This window comes from Cervus canadensis, chromosome 12, assembly GCF_019320065.1.
Source record: "Cervus canadensis isolate Bull #8, Minnesota chromosome 12, ASM1932006v1, whole genome shotgun sequence".
Classification (NCBI taxonomy): domain Eukaryota; kingdom Metazoa; phylum Chordata; class Mammalia; order Artiodactyla; family Cervidae; genus Cervus; species Cervus canadensis.
Genome location: NC_057397.1, coordinates 63,480,708 through 63,507,700, shown reverse-complemented (window position 1 = coordinate 63,507,700; position 26,993 = coordinate 63,480,708). Strand labels below are relative to the sequence as shown.

Genomic DNA, 26,993 nt, shown 5'->3' with positions numbered 1-26,993 from the left:
CAGGAGGCCTGAGAGAAATCTCAAGAAGGTGTCATTTGGCAGATGGCTTCAGATCCAGGATCTGGAAACTTGGCATCACCTCCTGGCCTTGCTGTGGATCCCGTGTTGGCAACTGGATATTCTGTTGAGTCTAAGAACTGATGCTCTCCAGTAGCCTGCGGATAGTTTTCCATGTTGAGCGGACACCTTCTGTTATAGTTGGAGCTAAAAGCACTCTTTGTTTATGTGTTTCTCAGATTAAGTGACTGATTGCACGGTTTTCATCAATGAGTGGGAGAAGCAGCAACAATAATCGAGCCTGGTTTATACTTGTCAGTAAGCTAGTCTTCCGATACCCTCTGATATTTTAATATCTTTGGGTTCATATAGTTAGATTTCTCTACAAAGTCATGAAGCCCTGTCATGCTCAAGTGTTGCTGAGAAGCTGTTCTTGTCCTGTTCTTGTCCCCCAGTCCCTTTCCAGAGGAGCATCATTACCTCCAGGCATGCAGAGTTATGGTTAGTGGTCAATTCATTGAACACATATGATTTAGCAGTCAGGGTGACCATTTGCCTGGGACTTTTCAGGCTTGAGCACTGGAAGCCTTGTATTCCAAGAAACCGCTCAGTCCCAGGCAAACCAGGATGACTGATCACCTGATCATCTTCCATATTCTGACAGAGCCTGAAGAGACCCTAGAAACCACAGTGATTCCTACTCAGTGATTCCTTTTGACGTGCTGGTTAAAACCAAGTCCTCTTTACCAATTTTCTTTCTTTCTGATTCACACATTTCTTGGATCAGAGGAGATAATTAAATACTGTGACCAAAGATGTAATCATCAGCATTCAAGAATAAAATTAAACAAAAGGTACTGCTGTTTAATTTTATAAAAAGAATTTTATAATCCAGATTGGGATTTTGAAAAGTAGTCAAAGACATTAAGTGAATCACAATTCATTATTCTCCATCTGGATACCTCAAAGAGATCATTTCTAAAATGATATCGTTTCAGGAAGTTTAAAGAATGAAATACAATGAACAGGCCATAATTCTATCTAGTTACACCATTTTTTTCCAGAAAATGTTCACAATAATGTGAAGGGATAGAAGACCAGCCTGGAAGCCAACAGATGAGGTTCTGATCCTGGCGCAAGTCACTAAAGGATCACTGACCCCAGACAAATCATGCCTCCCCCGGTCAAAGCACTTTCACATTTCAAAATGAAAGTGTAGATAACAATTCTTAATGGAATAGCTAGCAGAAAAGAAGTATTAGAAGTCAGGAGACTTGTACTGCAGTCTTCACACTGCATTTACAACTACCTGGCCTTCCTTGGAGGCTCAGACCTTAAAGAATTCACCTGCAATGCGGGAGAACTGGGTTTGATCCCTGGGTTGGGGAGATCCCCTGGAGGAGGGCATGGGAACCCACTCCATTATTCTTGCCTGTAGAATCCCCATGGACAGAGGAGCCTGACAGGCTACAGTCCACTGGGTTGTAAAGAGTTGGACAGGACTGAGTGACTAAGCGTACACACAGCCTTAGACAATGAGCTAGCCTCAGTTTTATCATATATAAAATGGAAAGTCATTAATAACCTATATAGCAGGGTTCTTGTGAAGACCAAGTGAAAATGCAAAAGCAAGGACAAATGTCACATTCTATTGTTATGCAGTATCCTTTTGACCCTAAGGTAGCACCTAACATGGGTCACAATGTGGTATAAGTGTTGTTAAACTTTTAAATGTGGGGCCAGTGTGGCCCATCACCTGCTGTGTGTGTGTGTGTGTGTGTGTGTGTGTGTGTGTGTGTGGAGACAGAGAGAGAGGGAGTCAGTCATAATAACCAGCCATGCTCATTCATGTACATTTATACTCTGTGGTTGATTTCATGATACAACAGCAGAGTTGAATAGTTGTGTTGCCACAGAAACAGTATCACCCACCCAATCTAAAATATTTAGCCTCTAGCTCTTTACAAGAATACTTGGCTAACCCTGATTTAGCAGAAAGGTTTCAAGATGGGTATTCCAAGGTCCAGGATTCTCTTGGTTTCCGGGTCACTGTAGGATATCATGCAAGTGATTTAGTCTCTGGTTCTCTGGTTCTCATGCTCTTCAAAAGTGCGTGTGTGTGTGCTAAGCTGCTTCAGTTGTGTCTGACTCTTTGCAACCCTATGGACTGTAGCCCTCCAGGCTCCTCTGTTCATGGGTTTCTCCAGGCAAGAATACTGGAGTGGATTGCCATGCCCTCCTCCAGTGGATCTTTCTGACCCAGGGATCAACCCAGTGTCTCTCTCATCTCTTATGTCTTCTGCATTGGCAAGCAGGTTCTTTACCACTAGCACCACCTGGGAAACCCACTCCTCAAAAGATACAGATCCAACCCCATTTTTCCTCTTAGAAATGTTGTTAAGGTAGATAAGAGAACAAGTGTACTGATTTTTTTATGAAGGAAATGTTATTTAAATTCAAGTATTATTTATAGGATGGGCTTCCCTTGTAGCTCAGTCAGTAAAGAATCTGCCTGCAGTACAGGAGACCCGGGTTGGATCCCTGGGTTGGGAAGATCCCCTGGAGAAGGAAATGGCAACCCACTCCAGTATCCTTGCCTGGAAAATCTCATGGACACAGGAGCCTGGTGGGGTGCAGTCCATGGGGTCGCAAAGAATCAGGCACGACTGAGCGACTAACACTTACTTACTTACTATTATTCATAGGGCAGATGCCATTAGATGATTCAGAAGCAATAACTGGTGTGTTATTACTTGGTAATATTAGTTGTCTCATGTAGATCAGCGGGGGGTTACTTAGATCAGTGATAGCATGCGGACCCCTGTACCATTGTACCACATCAAAGGCTACAGTAACACACCAGAATCTGATTTAATCAACAGTATCCAGTCAAGAGATGGAGTTTTAATTGCTTCTTTATCCCTTTATTCACTGAAGACTTTCATTAAACATTTACAAGACATGAACTTCAGATCATGCCAGCATCTCTGCTGAGGTTATCTGAGAGCTGGCCATTTTAATCCAGGACCAAGAAACAAAAAGGGCTATTCCCTAAACAGAACAGTGGTGGTGGGGTAACAGATGGGCTCGTTTGCCAAGCAAATACCAAGATATTTGTCTATGTTAAAATGTTAATTCATATTTGATTCTTAGACACATGACTGATAATAAGGCTGGTTAAGCACATACACAAGTGAGTAACAAACCTTTGCCTAACACATGTAAATATTAAGACCTCTTCTTTCTCAAGAATCCCCGCCAAGTCCCAGAGAGGAGCTCCCTAAAGGAACAACACTTAATATGGCTCAAAGCAGCCAGCTAAGTCTTCGCTAAGTCTACTTAGCTAAGTCTACTCTACTTAGCTAACCCTACTCTTTGAAAGTACCACTGGCTCAGGTGCAGCCCATTTACACACATACAAATCTCTAGATTTATGGCAGAGATAAATTAGTGGGCAATCATATGCTCTATAAAAGAAATCTTCACTTTACAAGCGGATTCACTGCTGTGCTCCTTTAACTGATGTCTTGCCAGTGGTGCAGTTCTAATAAAATCTCACTGTTAGAACAGCAGCACACATGCACTTTTTCATTGCCAACCTAGATGGAAATATGAAGAGCAGGGCGCACTTAAGTCCCCTTAGATCTTAATGCAGCTTTTGTCAAGGTCCTTTTTTCTCAAGCTAGGAGCTTACTGTTACTTATTACTTACAATAGGCTGGGAGAGGTGGAGGTCCGTGATTCTTTAATACAACAATGAAACAATATCATGTGCTTCCACTGATTAACCTACTCTGATTATCTGCATGAGATTCCAAAAAAGTGAAGGATCAGTCATACAGGAATAAGCTGCCTGGCCCTTTGAAGACAAGTCATCATAATATTAGAAATAGCACTAGTATTGAATATTATCATATGCCAAGCAGTATTTTAACTCATTCAGTTCAGTTCAGTTCAGTCACTCAGTCGTATCCAGCTCCCTGCGACTCCATGGACTGCAGCGCGCCAGGCCTTCCTGTCTATCACCAACTCCCGGAGCTTAATCAAACTCATGTCCATTGAGTTGGTGATGCCATCCAACCATCTCATCCTCGGTCATGCCCTTCTCCTCCCACTCTCAATCTTTCCTAGCATCAGGGTCTTCTCCAATGAGTCAGTTCTTCGCATCAGGTGGCCAAAGTATTGGAGTTTCAGCTTCAGCATCAGTCCTTCCAATGAATATTCAGGCCTGATTTCCTTTAGGATTGACTGGTTTGATCTTGCAATCCAAAGGGACTCTCAAGAGCCTTCTACAACACCACAGTTCAAAAGCATCAATTCTTCAGCTTTCTGTATAGTCCAACTCTCACATCCATATATGACTACTGGAAAAACTGTAGCTTTGACTTATGGACCTTTGTCAGCAAAGTAATGTCTCTGCTTTTTAATATGCTGTCTAGGTTGGTCATAGCTTTTCTTCTAAGGAGCAAGCATCTTTTAATTTCATGGCAGTCACCATCTGCAGTGATTTTAGAGCCCCAAAAAATAAAGTCTCTTACTGTTTACATCATTTCCCCATCTATTTGCCATGAAGTGATGGGACCAGTTGCTATGATCTTAGCTTTCTGAATGTTGAGTTTTAAGCCAACTTTTTCACTCTCTTCTTTCACTTTCATCACGAGGCTCTTTAGTTCTTCTTCGCTTTCTGCCATAAGGATGGTGTCATCTGCATATCTAAGATTATTGATATTTCTCCTGGCAATCTTTTTTTTTCCCTCCCAGCAATCTTGATTCCAGCTTGTGCTTCCTCCAGCCCAGCATTTCACATGATGTATTCTGCATATAAGTTAAATAAGCAGGGTGACAATAGACAGTCTTGACATACTCCTTTCCCAATTTGGAACCAGTCTGTTGTTCCATGTCCAGTTCTAACTGTTGCTTCTTGACCTGCATACAGATTTCTCAAGAGGCAGGTCAAGTGATCCAGTATTCCCATCTCTTAAAGAATTTCCCACAGTTTATTGTGATCCACACCGTCAAAGGCTTTGGCATAGTCAATAAAGCAGAAATAGATGTTTTTCTGGAACTCTCTTGCTTTTTTGATGATCCAGCGGATGTTGGCAATTTGATCTCTGGTTCCTCTGCCTTTTCTAAATCCAGCTTGAACATCTGGAAGTTCACGGTTCATGTACTGTTGAAGCCTGGCTTGGAGAATTTTGAGCATTACTTTACTAGCGTGTGAGATGAGTGCAATTGTGTGGTAGTTTGAGCATCCTTTGGCATGGCCTTTCTTTGGGATTGGAATGAAAACTGAACTTTTCCATTCCTGTGGCCTCTGCTGAGTTTTCCAAATTTGCTGGCATATTGAGTGCAGCACTTCCACAGCATCATCTTTCAGGATTTGAAATAGCTCAACTGGAATTCCATCACCTCCACTAGCTTTGTTCGTACTGATGCTCCCTAAGGCCCACTTGACTTCACATTCCAGGATGTCTGGCTCTAGGTGAGTGATCACACCATCGTGATTATCTGGGTCGTGAAGATCTTTTTTGTACAGCTCTTCTGTGTATTCTTGCCACCTCTTCTTAATACCTTCTGCCTCTGTTAGATCCATACCATTTCTGTTCTTTATTGCACCCATCTTTACATGAAATGTTCCCTTGGTAATCTCTAATTCCCTTGAAGAGATCTCTAGTCTTTCCCATTCTGTTGTTTTCCTCTATTTCTTTGCATTGATCACTGAGGGAGGCTTTCTTTTTTTTCCCTTGCTATTCTGTGGAACTCTGCGTTCAAATGGGAATATCTTTCCTTTTCTCCTTTGCTTTTTGCTTCTCTTCTTTTCTCAGCTATTTGTAAGGCCTCCTCAGACAACCATTTTGCCTTTTTGCATTTCTATTTCTTGGGGATGGTCTTGATCACTGCCTCCTGTACAATGTCATGAATCTCCATTCATAGTTCTTCAGGCACTCTATCAGATGTAATCTCTTGAATCTATTCATCACTTCCACTGTATAATCTTAAGGGATTTTATTTAGGTCATACCTGAATGGTCTAGTGGTTTTCCCTACTTTCTTCAATTTAAGTCTGAATTTGGCAATAAGGAGTTCATGACCTGAGCCACAGTCAGTTCCTGGTCTTGTTTTTGCTGACTGTATAGAGCTTCTCCATCTTGGGCTACAAAGAATATAATCAATCTGATTTCAGTATTGACCATCTGATGATGATGTCCATGTGTAGAGTCTTCTAACTCATTAGCTCATTGAAACTCAAAGAAACCCAAAAGCTAGGTTATTACCATTCCTGTATTCTAGATGGGAAAATTAAGGCACAGAGAATAAAATACCCTTCCCCGTCTCACAGGCTGATACATGCAGTCAAGATTCACACTCAGTGAGGCTAGCTTTATAATTTGTGCTATTGATCACTGTGCTATGTTGACAAGTAAAGTATCTGTCAGATGCTGAAATGTAGGAGCCTATGACATATTTTATACCTTCAAGAAGCTGTAAGTATATCTACTTCAAGCCATAAGAGAGAAACTTAGACTTGCCCTTGCCATTAAAAAAAAGAAGAAACTAGAAAACTAGATAAATATATCAGACAACTAATGCATCCACTATACAACAAGATGGTGAGGGCTATGATCCCTGGATTAAAGAAAGCAAAAGATGACCTCTGTAATTGCCCTAGTTTTCTGTCATGAGGCAGGGAGGGAACACCCAAGCACAACCCAGTGGACTCACTGAGTTACAAAGATAGGAGCTCGGGGAGTCTGGGGGAGCTGGGTTTGTAGGACAGGGTACCAGAGCAAGGAGCTACACAGAAAAGTGGCCCCAGAAATCTTCATAAGGGTCCCCTTGAGTCCTTTGCTGCATACTAAGCTGAGCATGTATAGAGTAAAATTCCACAAGAATCATCAGAGAACAGCTATCAGGAAGGCTGGAGCCTGAACAATATCCAGAGACCACAGGACTGTGAAAATTTTACATTTTGATCAGCCAAAAACTGGATCAAGCTTGTTGAATATGTGGTACATTCAATGGAAGAACAAAGAAGAAGTGACACAAATGCAAAACAGCAAGATTGTAGACTAAAATTCAAGCATATCAATAATTGCATAAACATAAACAGACCAAACCCTTTAATTGGAAGGCAGAGATTGTCAAGCTGAACAAAAAATTAGACTTACATATATGCTATTTGCAAAAAGCACACTTTAAAGACACAAGTAGGCTAAAAGCAAGTGGATGAATAAAAGATATACAACAAATTCTGAACATGTGAAGACCACAATAACTGTACTTTCCATAAAAATAACTGTCAAAGTAAAGAATGTTATTATAGAAAAGGGGCATCTTGTAATCATAAAAGAGTCTATTCATCAGTAAGGCATGCAAGTCTTAAATGTGAATGCACTCAATTACAGAGCTTTGAAAATACACGAAAAAAAAGACAACAGAACTGAAAGAAGAGCCAAATAGATAGTTATGGTTGGAAATGTCAACACTCATTTTTTAATGATGTTAGAAAAATTAGATAGGAAGTCAGTATGGGTATGGAAGACTCAAACACACTATCAACCCACATGATCAAATTGATATTATGGGATAATGAATTCAGTAATAGCAGAATGCACGTTCTTATTTTAAAGTGCACATGGAGCATATACCATGATAGAGTATATGCTGAGTCATTAAAAGCAATCTGAATGAATTTAAAGGGACTGAAATCATATTTGCTGACTACCATAGAATTAAATAAGAAGTCAAAAGCAGTAAGGTGTTAAGAAAATGTCCAAATATATAAAAATTAAACAGCATGCATGGGTCAAAGAAGAAATCACATGGAAAATTAGAAATTGTTTAGGATCTTCTTGATAATAATACAACATATCAAAATGTGTGGGATGAAGCTAAAGTAGTGCTTTATTGTACAAAATGATAAGCTGATTCTAAAATCCATGCAGAAATGCTGTGGACCTAGAATACAGAACAATTTTGAAAAAGAAGAAAAATGTTGGAGGACTTACTCTATCTGATTTTTAAATTGTCCTGTCTACAACAATTAGAGCAGTGTGGTATATTGACATAAGAATAGACAAACAGATCAATAGCAGAGAACAGAGAATCCAAAAATAGATACATATATACGTTATCACAGAAATTTTTAAAAGCACTACATTCACATAGAATATACATAAATGCCCAATAATTACATCAAAAGGTGCTTGACATTATTAGTCATCTTAGAAATCTAAATTCAGACAAAGATGAGACTTTCCTACATATTCAATGGCCAATAAAAAATAAAAAAAGAACAAACTATGCAATAGTATAGGTGAACTCTAAAATCATCATGTTAAAGAAGCCAAACACTAAAGACTGTGTACTGTATAATTCCATTCATGTGACATTTTAGGAAAGACTATGTAATCTATAGTTCCTGGAAACAAATCAGTGGTTGCCTGATGCTAAAAGCAGGAAGGAATGAACTAAAAGGGGATCTTTTAGTAGCAGTGGAAATGTTCTATAGCTTGATTGCAGCGGGAGTTACACAGGTGTGTACATTTGTCAGAACTTAAAGAATGTACACTTAAAGTGGGCATATTTTGTAATACACAGATTATATATAAAAGAAACTAAATATTTGTTGCATAAACAATATTAGCACTTACTATTGCCTAACTCTTTCCCAAACTTATACAGTACATTGAATTCCTTTAGTGAGTCTCAGAAGTCAGGGATTAGCATGGGTTGTCTTGTCTGATTGAATATTATAATTGAAGTTGACCTGTCCATCCACTGGGCTCCTACAGAACTTTGGATCTCACGTTTTAGTTCTTGGTGTGCATGTCTTAGCTTCCTTAGTTGGGACTCATAAAGCACAGGGGCTTGGTAGAATTGTAACAGTTCTTTGCTTAAAACTTGCCCCGAAGCTCGTTTTATGTAATTAATGCTGAATGAATGCATTACTGGAGACCACCTGGGTTGGGCCACTTTGGAAGGTCCCAAGTTTCCTGTCAATAGAGGCGTTTAAGAGAAGACTGAATGACTATATATTAAAGATGCTGCAAGGGGACTCAAACATCAGATGGTGGTTGGACTAGAGAAGTTCTCTCCCATCTCTGATTTATGTAAAACCAAAGCTTCCAGGATGAGGTGTTTCCCCACAGAGAGAAGAGATTCTAAAAATTAAGAGGAGTAGTAGCCATCCTGACAATCCACTGACCACAGGTAGGTTGGGGTTCACCCTGAGACAGCAGAGTGGGATTCAGTGTCTGTTACCAGGCAAGTGAGATTTAATTATAAGCAAGGGAAGGATCTAATTCTGGAATGTACAGACCCGATATTCTATTATGAAATCTAATAGAAGGAATTTCAAAAAACACAGATTCATGTGAGAAGTTCCCTCGAAAGAAAAGATGGAGATGATAATGGGCATGGATCACCTGAAGATGGGGAGGATGGCAGATTTATAGAATTGCCCTTTCACCCCACTCTGAGGGCAAGCCTCCTCACTCCTATGGGCCTTCATCCTTAAGATGAAGGAATGGATTCAGCACAACGTAATAAGTTCTGCACATCCTCTCATCAGACTCCTTTGCTTAAAATTGTCATTAAAATCTTTAAGTCTAAGTTTATTCATCCGCAAAAATTCTATAAAAATAATTATAGAATCTTCATGAGGATTTGATAAGACCTTGCATGTTTAGTTAAGTCCATTGCACATAGAATGTACTTAGTAAGTCCTGGCTATGAAAATGGTTATGATTTATTATCTTTCTCATCATTATGTCATTGTACCCTGCCAACACTCCAGAGACGATAAGTAAGAGTACCATGCCCAGAGCGAACCAGCCTGTGCCACCCTCTAACATCCTCTAATCTTTACTGCATTAAAATCAGAAACCTGGGAAGAATGAGCTTTCTCCTTTTTAAGTTTCATCTGCAGAGTCCTAAGCAGTTTTGATGTGATATACGTTACTTTCCAATCAACCTCATTTTTACAGAGATGTATTCTACCAAATTAAAAGTTCTATGAAATTCCATGAGAGCAGACACCTGTAAGTTACGTCCATCAATGTTTGCCCAGGGCCTAGCAAGATACTTGGCACTTAGTAGGTGCTCAACGGGTATCAGATGAATGAATATGATCTCCTTTCCAAAAGCCTTGCATACGCATCATATCTGACACAAGCCCAGGTGGTTTGGGGTTATGCAGCAATAAAGTCAAGATTCCTACTTTGTAAGTGTCACTCTAATCATACTGAGTAGTCATTTAACCTGTCTACGGCAACGGGAAGACTGTTCTTCGGCTGTATGAAATTAACAAGAAATAATTCATGCTTCATGTTCCAAGTCCCTCCTAATAATGAGGGCTTCTTACCAGCTTAATTAGTTAGTAAAGGACAACATTCTTTTCTTTCCATCTTTTGTCAAGAATTCTAAAGACTCTAAGAAAAGTGACTCAGAAGGTGAAACAACTGGACTCCTGGTATTACTTATAAACTCTGCCCTGAAAATTATTTCAGGATCTGTAGCAGCAAATCTCAAGCACCATTCACCTTGCCCATAAAGCTGGAGTCTGAGTAGAAAGGGTGGGACAGCCAAGGACATGTTGTCTCACAAAGTAGCATTAGCTTCCTTTTTCATCATCAACCTTTTTTAAAAGAACACACAGAAATGTATAAATTGTGGTTTATCTCACAACAGGAGCATTTAATCAAATGTACTATAATTATATGTTGGGTGGCTACTGAGAATAATCACTGTTTCTTCACTATAAGGATGGTCCTAAGAATTGCATTAATGAGGGTGAACCATAATAGCATTGGGAATTCAGCTACATTTAAATGTTAAATTTACATCTCAGCCTTGTAGATTCCCTATAAATTGATTACTATGGGCCAGGATCTTTTCATGAGCATTGGCGTTTAATGGGCATTCCTTGAATTGATGCTTTACTTTAAGTGAAACGTGTTTGCATTAAAAGCATATTCATTTCCCAGTCTCCTTCTTATACATTTGTTTCCTTTGTTTAGGAATCCACAAAGCTTTTGATGTTTAGCTAATTTTTCCCCTCACTGCATAATGATTTTTAGAAGGTTGTACTTTAAAAGGTTTTGTGTTTTTAAAAAATGGCATCCCTTAAGCAGATAGTCAATTAATGGGGCTGCATTTAACTGCCAAGTGGGAGCCAGCCAGGTGACCAAGAAAGAAACTGGCTATTGGTGTAAATGAAAGAGTGTATTAGAATAACTGAGCCGATAGTCACCAAATTTTTCACCAGTGTCAACTTCTAGGTTTACTTGCTTCATCTTCAAGGCTTATGGTTTGAGGCAGGACTATTCACCATGTTTCTATTTTCCTTGTAGTTCTTTCCCCAGAAGCTGGGGGTGGAGAAAATTTGACTGTATTTTGCAGCTTTATTCAAGTGGTTTGTGATCTTTTTGAAACCAATTGACTTACACAAAAGTGTGGACGTACTTATTTTGGATAAATCCATGCTACCTGACATATAAACAAACAATAAAGAATCGAAAGGAGTCTAGAGGTGCTCCCTCCCAGATCAATTTTCTTCATTGGCCTGAGCTGCCTGTAAATTGATTCACAAGGTACCATTCTCATTTTTCTGGATTTTGATTGCATATTATTCGCTAGTGGTGTTGTTCAGTCGCTCAGTCATGTCCTACTCTTTGTGACCCCGTGGACTGCAGCACGCCAGGCCTCTCTGTCCCTTAACCATCTCTCAAAGTTTGCCCAAGTTTATGTCCATTTCATTGGTGATGCCATCCAGCCATCTCATCCTTTGACACCCTCTTCTCCTTCTGCCCTCAATCTTTCCCAGCATCAGGGACTTTTCCAATGAGTCAGCTGTTTGCATCAGGTGACCAAAATACTACAGTTTCAGCTTCAGCATCAGTCCCTCCAACGAGTATTCAAGATTGATTTCCCTTAAGATTGACTGGTTTGATCTCTTTGCTGTCCAAGGGACTTTCAGGAGTCTTCTCTAGCACCACATTTAGGGTTACTTTTTATTGTTTTTAATGCTGCCATCTTTTCAGATGGGATTTTTTTTAGTAGTAAACCTTTCTTCTGTATATTCCCTATTTTCTGTTGTACAACTTCCCATGACCTTCACACTATGATATCAAAAAATTAAAAAGTCCATCTTGGTACAGACTCTTGGTCCCTCTAGCCCAGAATTCTACTGCTGACAATAGCCCCCAAAGCCATTTTGTGGAGGACTTGGCTGCCCACCTTGCCATGACCCCTAAAATTTGGAGTGCATACTCTAAAATAATGTCATAACTCTTTGTAACCCAATATGGCTTGATCAGCTCTGAATTTAGTTAGATCCCTTTAAAGAGACAGTTTTAGCCTGGGTGAGGGCAGGCAGGAGAGGGAAATGGAGATCCACAATGCGACTGGAAGCGCTAGCGTGGGTTCTCAAAACTGATTCCAGTTCCCAGTAGTGATGCCAGTCCTCAGGTGGCTGCCTTCAGCAGTGAGAAATACCCAGCTGCTTCTGTCCCTCATCCCATAGCCAGCTGGACCCCTGTGCGCGGCAAAACAGTCCCTGCAGTCCCATGGCAAGTGTGACTTTTTGATTGTCAGCATAGTTTATCAAAGTTTCTTTGAATGGGTAAAATACCCCCTTTCTCCTTTTTTGTAAGTTTTTAAAAACCTTTTTAAAAATTGTAAAAACAATACAACTCTTCCTTTTATGAAAACTATGACCTTTTTCCCGATAGACTATAGGGAAGTTTTTTAATATTAATAACAAACCTTTTTTTTTTTTTAAGTTAATTTTACAGATCCGCCAACCTGGCCACGTGGCAGTGAGTATCACTTATCAGAGGTTCGTAGAGTCTCCCTTGCAGCCTCTCTCATGAATGGACATCTTCCTATTGACCTGTTGCCCTCCAAGATGGTAGTCATTTACAATGGCTCTCTCCAGCTGCCCCATGTCCCACAGGCATTCCTGCAATACCCCTGCCAGCCAGCCTTCCAGAATCATTCATATTCAGTACAGGAAGTGGGTCTAGTACATGTCCATGCAATACTCCCAGCTTCTCTCATTCCTTTGTGTCTACTTGCCAACAGAATGGAGGTGGCAATCAGAAACAAAGGCTTACGTCTTCTAACAGTGGTCTTCCACTGCACATGCAGCTTTGTAACCTTTAAATATCTGTATCGAAAAATCAAAGTCTTTCCATTTGAACACACTTTCCATTGTAGAACACCATGATGATTTTAAGACTTTCATTATAACCTCCACCGTGGCACCAATTTTTAGAGTCTTTCCAAATCTGAAAACCTGTGTGTGTTGAATGTTCTCACAGTGTACTCTGTCAGAGGCAGAGTACATCAGTTTTTACTGATGTTTTCTTAGGAGCATCATTCCCAGGTGTGGCAGAACTGCAGAAAGGCATTTACAAGAGTCCCACTGACTCAGATAGGTGGGAGCTTTCTTGACATCAGGCCATGAAAGAAGAATGGGCAATCATTTCTATATGGACAAAGGGGGATTAATAAATTAGGACTGGCATGTAACCATGAGTAAGATTCAAAATTACACCTCTCAGAAGAGGTGTCAATATTAGTTTGAGTTGCAAAACAAGGTAGATGGAGAGAGTGGTATAGATGTTCTTCATAGCTACATATGGAAGCTATGACTACACATGCACACATATAAAATTACAAACTCCAATATAAGGAACCAATCATGTATGAATGTGGTTGTACTTTTAAGGTTTCTAGGCAAGTGGTATTAAATTATAATTTTCTGAATGGCAAAATCATGACTCATGGGGAAGGTGCAAGGCAAGTCAGGAGGGAAATTAGAATATTAAGAGGTGGGTGGTAGATGCTGAAGACAAGTCCAATTTTATACACACACACGTATGTTTTTCTAGAGAGAGAGAGATACACGTATAGATATATACACATATATTTACATTAATATGTGTGTGTCTGTGTATAAAATTTGTTTTTCTTTTCCGCCCAACACTCCTCATAACTGGGGACCATACAGGGAGAAGGCAGAAGACCAGCCCTTGTGTTGGTGACCACTTTGCCCAGTGCTCTTAGAGTAATCATGGATAAAATCATAGACGGGATCCATGAGTCACTGAACTTTGGAGAAGAAACATGAATGTGATTATTCCTTTATGGTTTAAGGTTGTAGATGGGTGGTATTAAATTATAACTTTCTAAAAGGTAAAATCATGATTCACATGCAAATGAAACATGAACGCATGTCATGTCAAAGATTTTATTCAATTCATTCATTAATATGAGAATCAGTAAGATATTCACACTAATTCAACGAGCATTTGAGAAACTGAGTGTGTGTGATTTAATAAATATTAACCTAAGATTTGGAGAAGGCAATGGCACCCCACTCCAGTACTCTTGCCTGGAAAATCCCATGGACAGAGGAGCCTGGTGGGCTGCAGGCCATGGGGTCGCTAAGTCAGACACGACTGAGTGACTTCCCTTTCACTTTTCACTTTCATGCATTGGAGAAGGAAATGGCAACCCACTCCCGTGTTCTTGCCTGGAGAATCCCAGGGACAGGGGAGCCCGGTGGGATGCTGTCTATGGGGTTGCGTAGAGTCAGACACGACTGAACTGACTTAGCAGCAGCAACCTAAGATTGCCAAGTTAGATAAAAACTAGTTAACTGGTTAATGTTTTAGAGGCCAATAAACTGTAACCTTTGAAATGAACTGTTCTATGGGACAGAAATAATTTTCATCTGTATTAGACTAAATATCTATGAGTTAACATAAAACATCACTAAGTCTGGGACCTTTAATCAGTAGTAAGCAACGAGTCAAACTAAGTACATCATCCTAGATAATCTTCGCGTGGACTTTGCCCCTGAATAACATTGGAAGTATATGCTACCCACCTTTTTGATTTATTTTCAAATTGTGGTTAATTTCCATAACAGTGGTAAAAAGTAAAGGAACATATTGAGTAGCACAGAATAGAGTGTTTAGATCTCAGCTTATACGTGAAATATCCCATGTTTTGAGGGGAACAATAATCTTCTTGTCTTTCACCAAAGCAGCAAGTGAGAGGAGAATCCCCAGAAAATAGGATTTACTTAGCAAAATTGCTACAGAGTCAGAGAATGCAGTCAGTATATCTGTCTACTTTTGCCCCGTTAGATGTTTAATAATTCATTCATTTATCCATTCAGTGATCCAACAAACAGTTACCGAGCACTTACTACCTGCCAGGCATCGGGGATTAGGGTGAAAAAGACAAAGCCCTTGCTCTTACTTTCTAATGGGAAAATCAGGCAGCAAATAATGAAATCATTTTAAGACTAACATAGACTTAGGTAGTAGAAATTGCTATGAAAAGCGAGGGGAAAGAAGCAGGGTAAGGGGATAATGAATGATCGGGGGGAGGAGTAGGTTTTAGATGGGACGGTTTTTAGCTCCCGGGGGGACTGGCAGGTCCTGCGGGAACAGAGAACTTGGTGTCGGGAGGGGCTCTGCCGTCCGTCGTCTGGTGAGTAGTCCCAGGCTGCCTGTGCCCACTGTCAGAACGTGATTGAGTCTTGACTCCAGTTCATGGCCTAAGATACCTCCAGCTTGAATTTCCGTCTTCTTGTCATGAAGCAAAATAGGGATGGGGGACTAGTGCTGAGGGTGGAGCAAACCGCACACACACGGTTCTCCACCAGGGAAAATAAAAACCTCTACAGGTGTCCTGGGATAGGGCAGGGAGAGAAGGTGCAGAAAGCTGGTCAGGAGCAGAGTTTTCAGGTCAGAGACACCTGGATTTGAATCCCATCTCTATCACTTACTACCATGTGACTCCAGTTATTTAAATCAATTTTCCATATGTCAATGAGGCATGATGGTCATTCCCTCATGGGGTCACTTGGAAAATTAAATGAAATAATCTCCAAAAAGCCCTAGGAACACTGGAAGTCCTTAAGAGACAGTATTGTTCCTGTCATTCCTACAGGTTTAGAGAGCCTGCAGTGCTGTCTTCCTGTAGCAGTGATTAGTAATTAATTAGCCTTATTACCCCCATACAGCTCCTTCAGCTTTGTGGGAAGACGAACCGTTATCACAGAGTTCAGATACCTGAGAACTGGAGGTCCCCCAGGTATGTGGGTGTTGCCCTTTGATCTGTGCTCAAAACTACCCCAGCCACCAATCCACGTTTTCCAAAGAGATGGAAGGAGGAAGGTCTTAGTGACTCTTGAAACTTTTTAGCACATGCTTGGAAATTCCTGGGTGAGAATTTAGAAAGTAAAATTATAATCCTTTTCATGGAGTTTTGATCTGAGATATTTTTCCAGTTCCTCTCCTTCGTGTCCTTTCCTTTCCTTTGTTTTACTGTTCTTTTCTCTTATAAGTTGCTTCTCTTCTGGAGTGCTAGGGGTTAGGAAGCTATTAATTACCTGCATCTCACTCCAATTTTCAATGAAATTCAATATAGTAAGGATAAAACTGCCCCTTTTGAAAAGAGAGATTAAATGTCTGCAAATTTCACAAATTGATTTTCTAATTGTTTTGGTAATAATGTTTCTCCATCTGATAATGTTGCTGAAATAACTTTAATTAAACTTTAAATGTAATTTTGTATTTTATACAAGAAACTAAGTTTTCTTGCAGGGAATAAGTTAAGGCCATAACATTCTTCTCTAACCCCATAATTATTATGATCAGGAAATGTCTGTAATACATTACACTGTAATTAAATTGCATACCCCAGACTGTTCAAGATCTGTTTATAAAGGAGAAATGGATTTTCCGCAGCTGCTTGCCTGTGAGTGCATGCTTCATGAAACATTGCTGCAGTCAATGTATGCCCGGAAATAACAGACTTGAATTGAAACTCTGAAAGCTTTCAAATGTCTTTCAAAAACTTCTCATAACATGAATTGCTTAATTTGTGTACATGAAAACCCACTGATTACATATGAATGAGTCAACCTACGATAAGAGGGGGCCATGAGAATCTTTGTGTATTTACCACCCTTCTCTTCAGAAATTAGCAGGTATTCATTTAATCTTGTTCCAAATCCTGCCCGGACCATGGTCATTAATGGGATTGCTCTGTGAAGACTGGAATCTGCTGTGAGCAATGAGGGGCAGGTCAGGTATTTCCTACAATATTCACTGGACCATCTTCACCCAGTCACACAGCTGGAAAATATTTTGTGAGATGAATGTTTACAGAAAGGGATTCAGAGAGGAGAGAGAAGTGGGGAGAGCCGGAGGAGAAGGGAAAATAATCCAAACCCGGGTCAAGGCAGGGTCACATAGAAGAGACCTCACAGCCCAGCTGGTTCATCTTGAAGACCAATCATCAGGCTTCCCTGGTGGCTCTGTTGATAGACTCCTCCTGCCAACGCAGGAGACACGGGTTTGATTCCTGGACCGGGAAGATCCCACATGCCCCAAAGCACCTAAGCCCATGAGCCACGACTGTTGAGTCTGTGCTCCAGAGTCCAGGAGCCAACATTACGAAGCCTGTGAACCCTAGAGCCCGTGCTCTGCAACGAGAGAAGCCACCACACGAGGAGGCCGCACATCACTAGAGAGGAACACCTCCCCCAACCCCGCTTTGCCGCAACTGGAGAAAAGCCCACACAGCAACAACGACCCGGTGCAGCCAAAACTAAGTAAATAAAAATTTTTTAAAAATCATCAGAACCTTGATTTATTAAATGAGAAATTTAAATCCTTCAAGTTGTATTTAATTGGTCATGCTGTTGTGGATAGGTTGTGTCAACCTTGGCGACACATAATGCCTATAACAAAGTATTAACTGAATGCCTAGTCATCCTCACCAGCATCTTGAACTTGGGTATCATCAGCCCTGATTCATTCATGAGTGGGGAAAACAGGCTGGGTCGCCTTGTGTGATTTGCCTGAATTCACCCAAGTTTGAATTCAAACCCAGTCATATCTGACACTAACCCCTATGTTCTCTCAGCTGTATCTCCCTGTCTAGGTCCAGTTCCTTGACTGACAAGCTCAAGGACATATCTTCACATCCTTAAATTCCACACTTCCATTAGAACTAACTTCCTAATGGTGAACTGCCCTGAGCCTGCTGTAGTTTATTTCCAAGGGATGAATGTTGGCCTTCAGAGCAGGCTCTTCCTACCAGCTCTCTACTTCTAAAAGTCATATATGATGGAATATTACTCAGACATAAAAAGGAATGCACTTGAGTCAGTTCTAGTGAAGTGGATGAACCTAGAGCCTTGAGTCAGTTCCAATGAAGTGGATGTTTGCATTTGAGTCAGTTCTAATGAAGTGGGTGAACCTACACAGAGTGAACTAAGTCAGAAAGAGAAAAACAAATACTGCATATTAACTCATAGTATATGGAATCTAGAAAGATGGTACTGATGAACCTATTTGGAGGGAAGCAATGGAGACAAAGACATAGAGAATAGATGTATGGACATGGGGCCGGGGGAGGAAGAAGAGGGTAGGATATATGGAGAGAGTAAAATGGAAACATATATATTACCATATGTAAAATAGATAGCCAATGTGAATTTGCCGTGTGACTCGGGGAATTCAAAGCGGGGCTCTGCAACAACCTAAGGGGGTGGGGTGGGGAGGGCAGTGGGAGGGAGGTTCAAGAGGGAGGGGACATAGGTGTACCTATGGCTGGTTCATGTTGATGTTTGGCAGAAACCAGCACAATTGTTTGTTCAGTCGTTCAGTCGTGTCCAACTCTTTGTGACCCCATGGACTGCAGCACACAAGCTTCCCTGTCCATCACCATCTCCCAGAGTTTGCTCAAACTCATGTCCATTGAGTCGATGATGCCATCCAACCATCTTCTCCTCTGTCATCCCTTTCTCCTCCTGCCTTCAATCTTTCCCAGCATTAGAGTCTTTTCCAATGAGTCGGCTCCTTGCATCAGGTGGCCAACGTATTGAATCTGCAGCTTCAGCATCAGTCCTTCCAGTGAATATTCAGGACTGGTTTCCTTTGGGATTGACTGGTTAGATGTCCTTGCAGTTCAAGGGACTCTCAAGAGTCTTCTCCAGCACCACAGTTAGAAAGCATCAATTCTTCGGTGCTCAGCCTTCTTTACGGTCCAACTCTCACATCCATACATGACTACAGGAAAAGCCATAGCTTTGACTAGATGGACCTTTGTTGGCACAGTAATGTCTCTGCTTTTTAATATGCTGTCTAGGCTTATCACAGATTTTCTTCCAAGGAGCAAGCATCTTTCAATTTCATGGCTGCAGTCACTGTCTACAGTGATTTTGGAGCCCAAGAAAACAAAGTCTGTCACTGTTTCCATTGTTTCAATTATCCTTCAGTTAAAAATAAATTTAATTATTAAAAAAAGAATCATTTGATGATTCCCTGTTCAGAACTCACATACCTGTCAAAGACACTGCCATTTATCCCTAAGGATAGTTGATATCTCCCCCACCAGCCCACCCGCATCGTCAAGTGCTCTCAGGAATTGAAATGCAGGCTGTCCCTCCGTGCTGGTCTTTCCGATCAGTGGCTGTCACTGATGAAACGTCTCCTTGGATCCGCAGAGACAAAGCTGCAAGGCTGCCAGCAGGCCGGCTCTCATATCTCCTGTGGTTATCAGCGTTCTCATTGGTGGTACCAGATCTTCTGGAACTGTTTCAGTTTTGTAAAATGTTCATGGGAACTTCGATGGTCTCTGAGGAAATGCTTTCCTTAAGTCACCAGTTCTAAAGGGAGGCAGCCAAGTTCCCAGCCATCTGGCAGTCAGTTTCTTTCAGTCTGAGACAGAAAGGGAATTTCAGAGGCCTTGAAGAGGGCATGCACAAATATTTCTTGCTTCTATTTTTTCAATAAGGAATTTGGAGCCTCAGTCTGTCAGCCACCATGACAAGTCTTTAGGAAACTAAATGGGAGCAAACCAGCCCTGAGCAAGCCATACTCTGTCTGTTGGAATTAAATGTCCTTTCCTGTTTCTGCAGGTTCACAGCTCTGATTGACCTTCTATCTAGCTTCAGTGACTTCCATTCTTTGAAATCCTTGATGCCATCCTTAACACGTCCATGAATAAGACATCCACCCCATGCTAACTGGCATCCAGAGAGCATGTGCTTCTCACCAGCTTTAACTAGATCCAAAATGTCGTGATTTCTGTTAAACTGCTTCTTTTTCCTACCAGAGTAAACACACCGATTTGTCTCTCCTGGGTTGTGCTGTGAGTTCATGGCATAAGTTGTCTTCTAGTTTAAAAACAGACTGCTGCCCTTTTCACTGTTTGGGGGTGTGGATATCATCGTCTGACCCTATTCTTTGTCACTTGTCCCCCAAACTGTACCTTCTCCCCAGCCGTTTCCTCACCACCACAGTCATTTACACAGTTCCAGCTCCACATTTTTCTGGGATATCTCCCTAAGGTGCAGCTCCAGTCTCCCCATCTTCTTGCCCATTGCCCCCCCCCCAGTGACTCCCCATTTAAGGACTACATTCAGTCTATTTTCAGCCTTCTTTAGGACTTTTCATGGATAAATCAGTTGCCAACTTTATCTGCCTGAAATTAGCCCACATCACCCAAACTGGAATGCTCACATGTTCTGTTCACCTAGAATATCTCTGTCTGTTGACATCCTAAGTACTTGTGCTAGATACTCTTTTACTACTTCATATCAATCCTCGCCTTTCTCTGCCCTATACTGTGCCCTGAGAGGCTAACTCTTACGGACTACCCTCTGGCTTATGATTGGATTTGGCCAAGGGAGCCCAGTTGGATATGAGAGGCACCAGCGGGGACTGATTCTCTGGCTTCTATAGACAAGCACAGCTCCTCTGGTGACCCTCTCCAGCAGATAGATCTGTAGCTATCGCTACTTTCTTCTGTGTCCTTTGAGGCTGAGAGGTGGTAATGACCTTCCTTGCTGCTCCTTTAGCATCCCTTATGAGTTTTACTTAACCCTGACCACTCTTTGTAAATAATACTTTCATTAAAATTTCCCAGTTTTCTCCTTGGAGTGTCCCATCTGTTTCCTACAACGGCTCTGACACAGCACCCTCAAGTCTCAGTTCACGTATAAAATTTGCTGATTTCATTCATTCACTTTGCAAATATACATTCATCATCTATTTGCTGTTGCATTTTAGGCTTTTTGTGGTTGTTCAGTTGCTAAGTCGTGTCCAACTCTTTGTGAGCCCGTGGATTGAAGCCCGCCAGGCCTCCCTGTCCCTCACTATCTCCCAAAGTCTGCCCAAGTTCATGTCCATTGAGTCCGTGATGCCATCCAACCATCTCACCTTCTGCTGACCCCTTCTCCTTTTGCCTTCACTCTTTCCCAGCAATGGGGTCTTTTCCAATGAGTCTGCAGCTCACATCAGGTAGCCAAAGTATTGGAGCTTCAGCTTCAACTGGTGACAGAGTAGAGAACAAAACAGTGGCCTTGCCTTCAGGGAACTTACAATATAGTGGAGAAAACAAATGTGAAACAGGCAATTGTAAGAAAGAATGGTGAAGATTCCGATAGAAGAAGGATGGAGCGCACACAGCAACGGGACCTAACATAGGGCTCAGAAAAGGTCATTCAACTACTTGAAGTAGCCACTGTTTTTTGTCCTTTCCCCACAGCATTCAGTACGTTCTGGTTGTGTTACTATTACTTCTGGGCACATTTTTGCTGCCTCTACTGCAGAATAAGCTTTTGAGAGCAGAGACTGTCTTTTTCACCTTTATATCTTAGCCCACTGCTAGAATGTTGTAGGAACTCAATTATTTGTCCAGTTGAATTGGACAGAACCTTCTGGACACTTATGAACCTCAGCTCCAGCCCACCCACTGAAGGTTGTACATCATTAGGCTGGATAATGGTGAGACCCCACCCTTTCAGAGCTATTTGAGAAACAGAAAACATGTTTTACTCGTTTAGAAAGAAAAAATCACTGAACAGGAAGAAGCCTCCTCAACACAGGTGAAGGGTTCGATAGGTGTTATCAGCTTAATACACTCTGTTTTGGGTATTTGCTGACAGGTATTGGAATCTTTAATTGTCAGAGTTGAGAGCTGAGCTTTCTTTCGTGTATTTACTTTGCTTCCGTGGCTTGTGTTATGTTTGATAGCACCGTAGTTGAACTCAGGGTGAAATATGAATGAATAGAGAGAAATTCTTATCTTACTCCAGAGCAAGGAGTTTGGGAAGATAAGTACAGGAAAACCTTGGTACAGAGTTTTTAAAACTTGGATTGGTGGAAGGAAACCCTGGACAGCATTCTGAGGCAATAGAGGGCTCAGGAACAATGAGACTGTCCACGGCACAGACCAGGAAGTAGAGAAATGGGAGAAGAGAACGCTGCAGTGTGGTAGACCAGAAGCCCCTAGACACATCAAGCCACCCCCGCCCCCTCAAAAAATAATTGTTGGGTAAAACAGTGACTGTCTTTCTCTAATACATGGCCTAGTAAGGCAAAGTAAGCGAATTCCTCAGAGGTGAAAAATGATGAAGTGAGAATTCGTAAGAAGTAAGAAAACTCCACAGCCTTTGTCTGAGGGTATCTTTGCCCATCCTTGTTGGCCTAGAGCATGGATTTTAAAAAGAAGTGAGTGCATCTGGGACAGGAGACAAAACTTAGGATCCTAGTGTCCTTTATTGATTAACTTTATATAAATATGTCAGCTATTGAGAGATCAATCATCTGAGATCTCCAGTGAGAGAACTGATATAAAGTGTGTGACTTCCAAACAAGAAGAGTTGGGGAGGTGGCAGAGGAATAATAGGAGGGAAAAAAAAATCTACACAAGGAGAGCAAGAAAGAAAAGGAAAAAAATAACAGAAAGCAAATAAACAAATAGAAAGCAAAAATTGAGATGGTATAAATGAGTCCAATTTAACAATAATCAGAATCTATATTAATGAATTATAACCTCCAGTTAAAACCCAAAGATTGTTAGATTAGTTTTTAAAATTGAACTTTATTCATAAGAGAATTCCCTAAAAATATAAGGACAGAGGCAGACTGCAAATAAATTGATGGGAAAAGACACATGAAGAATGAGGTAAGGAAAGGAGGTTGTTATTAAATACTAGGAAAACTAGACTTCAAGACAAAAAGCATTACTACAAATGGCAAGGATGACCACATATTAATAAAGATGTTCAGTTTATTAGTACCAGAAAGATGTGATTCCAAGTTTGTATGCTCCTACAAGCATAACCTTCAAATATATTAAAAAAAAAAATTGTTAGAATTACAAAAAAGAGATCCAAAATCATAGGTCATTTTCTCACATTTCTCTCAAAATTGATAAGACAATAAATCAATAAGGTGTTAAAAGATTTGAAGAATACAGTTAACAAACTTATTTTAATGCTTGCATACCCAGTACACTGAAAGCACTCTGTTCGACACATGCGACATTTATAAAATGGATCATCCAGTATGCCAGGGAGAAAAATCTCAGCAAAACTTGAAGAATTTGTATCACATAGCCCACATTCTCTAACAGTTACATTGGAAGTCAATAATGAAAAGGAAACCCTGTACCTTTGAAAATTAAAAAAAACATATTCTAACTTGTGCATCAAAGAAAAAAATCAAACTAGGAATTAGTAAATATTTAGAACTAAGTGATCATGAAAATACTCATCACAACTGATGGGATATAGAGAGCTGAAACAGTAGCAGGGGGAGCCTGTAGCCTTGCTGCTTATGTAAGGAAAGTCGTCTTGTTTAGTCGCTCAGCCGTGTCCAGCTCTTCTGTGACCCCATGGACTGTAGCCTACCAGGCTCCTCGATCCATGGGATTTTCCAGGCAATTAATAATTTCCCAACTGAAATGGGTTGCCATTTCCTTCTGCAGGGGATCTTCCTGACCCTGGGATCAGACCTGCATCTCCTTCACTGGCAGGCGGGTTCTTTACCACTGAGCCTCCAGAAGGAAAGTGTACAAAGGAATAAACTGAGCATTCAACTCAAAAAGTTTAAAAAAGAAAAAAAAAAGTGAATCAACCCAAACAAAGAATAAGAAGGGAAATAAGTATAAGTAAAAATCAATGAAGGAAAACTACTACGCATTAGAAAATATTATCCCCCCAAAATTATCTCTTTATTTATTTATTTATTTATTTTTAAGAATAATAGAACCTACAAACTGCTGGCAAGATTAGTGAACAAAAAGAGAGAGAAGACTTCAATAACCAGTATCAGGAGTGAAAAGGAGCACTGCCTATAGATGCTGCAGACATAAACAGTAGAGAAAAAGGATGGACCCGTCAAATTTTGCTGGAACACTGAAAAATAAAAATAGAAGCCTACCCTACAGCAAAATCAATTCTGGTTCTAAGTGGTTGAAGAATTTAAAAATGAAAAACAAAACTTTAAAAGTTTTAGACTAGGACCCTAGGAACTATTTTTGTGATATAAAGCTAAGGAAGGATTTCTTAAACAACAGACAAACGTAAAAATCAAAAGGAAAGTGTGCATAAATTCAGCTGCGTTGAGTAAGAACATTTATTCATCTAAATGCATGCTAAACAGAATGAAAAGAGTCAAAAGCTGGGAAATGATTTATATAAACTAACCACCAACAAAAGGTTAGTATCTAAAATATACCAAGAACTCCTGCAAATCAATAAGAAAAGGCAAATCGATTGAAAATAGGCAAGGGGAATGAACAGGCATTTCATGGAAAAGAAATGACAAAAAATACATATATGAAAACATATTCTCATTAATAATTTTAAAAATTAAAATCATATGCGATAATATTTCACATCCACTACATCAGCAAAAAGTAGCTTAAATTAATACTGAGTGCTAAAGAAGATGTGAAGCGAGAGGAAGACTCATATACTAACAATGGGAGGATAAACCGAAAAGGAATACATTTTGGATATACATGATGAAATTAAACATACGCATGCTCTATAGCCCAACAATTCCACCCCTACATTTAGAGCCTGGAGAGTGTTGATTATATTTATTTCGAAAAACTATGAAGAAAAGCAAGGAGTGGCTAACACACAAGCAGAACAGGATAGTGGGTCCCTCTGAAGAGAAGAAGGATCCATGGGGTTGTGAGAAGGAGCTCATAAAATGGGTTTTAAAGGTACTGGTGATGCCTTTCTTGCATTAAATCATGGGCATATGTGAACTTTTATACTGTCACCCTTTATAATCTACAATCTTATGTATGTATGGTATATATCTTAATAAAATGGTAAGTAAATAAATAATTAGGCCTGAGGCAAAAGAACCCACAGAGTGGGCCCAGTAGGTTCTGAAGGATGACTAGGAGGTATGAAGATTCCCTGAGGCTCTGATCCATAACTAAGCTAGATGAAAGCCTCACTAGAGTGAGAAAGTGAAAGTCGCTCAGCCATGTCGGACTCTTTGTGACCCCATGGATATACAGTCCATGGAATTCTCCAGGCCACAGTACTGGAGTGGGTAGCCTTACCCTTCTCGAGGGGATCTTCCCAACCCAGGGATCAAACCCAGGTCTCCCGCATTGTAGGCAGATTCTTTACCAGCTGAGCCACCATTCCCTGAGGTTTGATCCATGACCAAACTAGAAAAAGACCTCACTAGAGTAAGAAGAAAGTTCTTAAGGGTGGTGGAGACTCCTGTTGGTGGGACTTGCTGGGAAATTTCATGGGAAGTGACTGAATGCCTTGAGAAAAAAAATCTGGAGCAAAGGAGTACTGACTTTCTTTTGTATCCAGGGATGTACATAATTTGCACTCTGCTGATACAAAAAAAAAAAATACATATATAGTCCTTTTATAAATAGAGGGGACATTTGTATCACTTGCTTTTCAAATAAAATTTATTTTCCTTCCCATAGCAAGAAGTTCAGAATTAGGCAGTGTAGAGCTTACTCAGTGGGCTTGCCGTATTTTCTAAACCCAGTCTCCTTCTGTGTTTCCACCTTGCCATTTTTAGTGTGGAGGCTTTTTGCCCCCTGCAGTGCTAGTCTTCTCATCTCTTTTAATTCAGCACAGAGCATTTCCTGACTCTTGTCAACCAGGTTAAGGCTTTCCTAGAACTCTCCCATGCCTGCCACTCATATCACAGTCGTCAGAACGATGCCATACGGCCATTTCCTGCTGCAAGGGAGGCTGGGAATGTCATTATTTTGCCATCACAGCCTGTCCAATAAGAGCAAGGAAGAGGGCCAGTGGTATCTAAACAGCTATTCAGCAACGTCTGTCAAAATACTTCATTAAGAGTTCTTCCTCTTTTCTCCCCAGGAGCCAGTCTACTTGATGACCTGTATAAATATTTCTCCTTCCATCACTCCCATGGAGACACCATGACCGTCATGGATCCAAAGCAGATGAATCTTGCTGCCGCTGTTTGGGCCGTTGTCTCTTACGTCGTTGCAGACTTGGAAGAAATGCTGCCCAGGTCTTAGCAAGAACAAGAGAGAGGGCACTTTTGTCCTTTCTGGCCAGAAATCCTGGGTCTGCAGCTTTAGGAAGCCCCTCTTCACCCAGCAACTTTATTGATCATTTACAAAGCACAACACTTTTTCATACTTTTCTGACATTATCTTTCTTGATTCTTTCCAAATTCTGTTTTCCTAGTGTAAAGAATAATCCCACATAGAATCAAATCAAATCCCACCCCCACATAAAATCAAAATATGGTAGAGATCCCAGTGGGGGCATTTCTTTACACCACTTACTAAAAACATTGTTTCTACTTCAGAAGTAAATACTGGATAAAGCTTTGGAAGACCTCTGGCTTTTATGCATGTATTTATGAACATTAAATCAAATATAGTGACACCAATTTTTTGTTCTAAGTTATTCATTGAAAGTAGAGGAACACACAATATAGTATAGTCTTAACTGAACATATGCAGGCATCTGACTTTCTAATTTATACACTTTGATATTATTAGAATTTTTTAATGAGGTATGAAATTTTTTAATTAATAGAAAAAAATGTCACCACTTGAAAAAATCAAGTATGTAAAATCCAATTTCCTTATTAAAGATCTACCATGAGCAAATGATAATACTATTTTACATTTATGTTTT

The 26,993-nt window shown here is 40.4% G+C and overlaps 1 protein-coding gene across 6 annotated transcripts in view; it reads left to right on the top strand.

Annotated features, from left to right (window-relative positions):
* The window catches only part of CPQ (carboxypeptidase Q), a 515,377-nt gene extending 488,635 nt beyond the window's left edge, over window positions 1-26,742 (top strand). For 5 of the 6 annotated variants that reach the window (XM_043483097.1, XM_043483098.1, XM_043483096.1 and 2 more), the window contains one exon: window positions 26,199-26,742. In XM_043483097.1, coding sequence (XP_043339032.1) covers window positions 26,199-26,362 — 164 coding nt within the window. In that variant the 3' untranslated portion in view covers window positions 26,363-26,742. Of the gene's footprint in view, window positions 1-16,040; window positions 16,112-26,198 lie in introns of all 6 variants that reach the window. The other variant, XM_043483099.1, reaches the window with a different exon arrangement.
* Window positions 26,743-26,993: the final 251 nt, after the last annotated feature.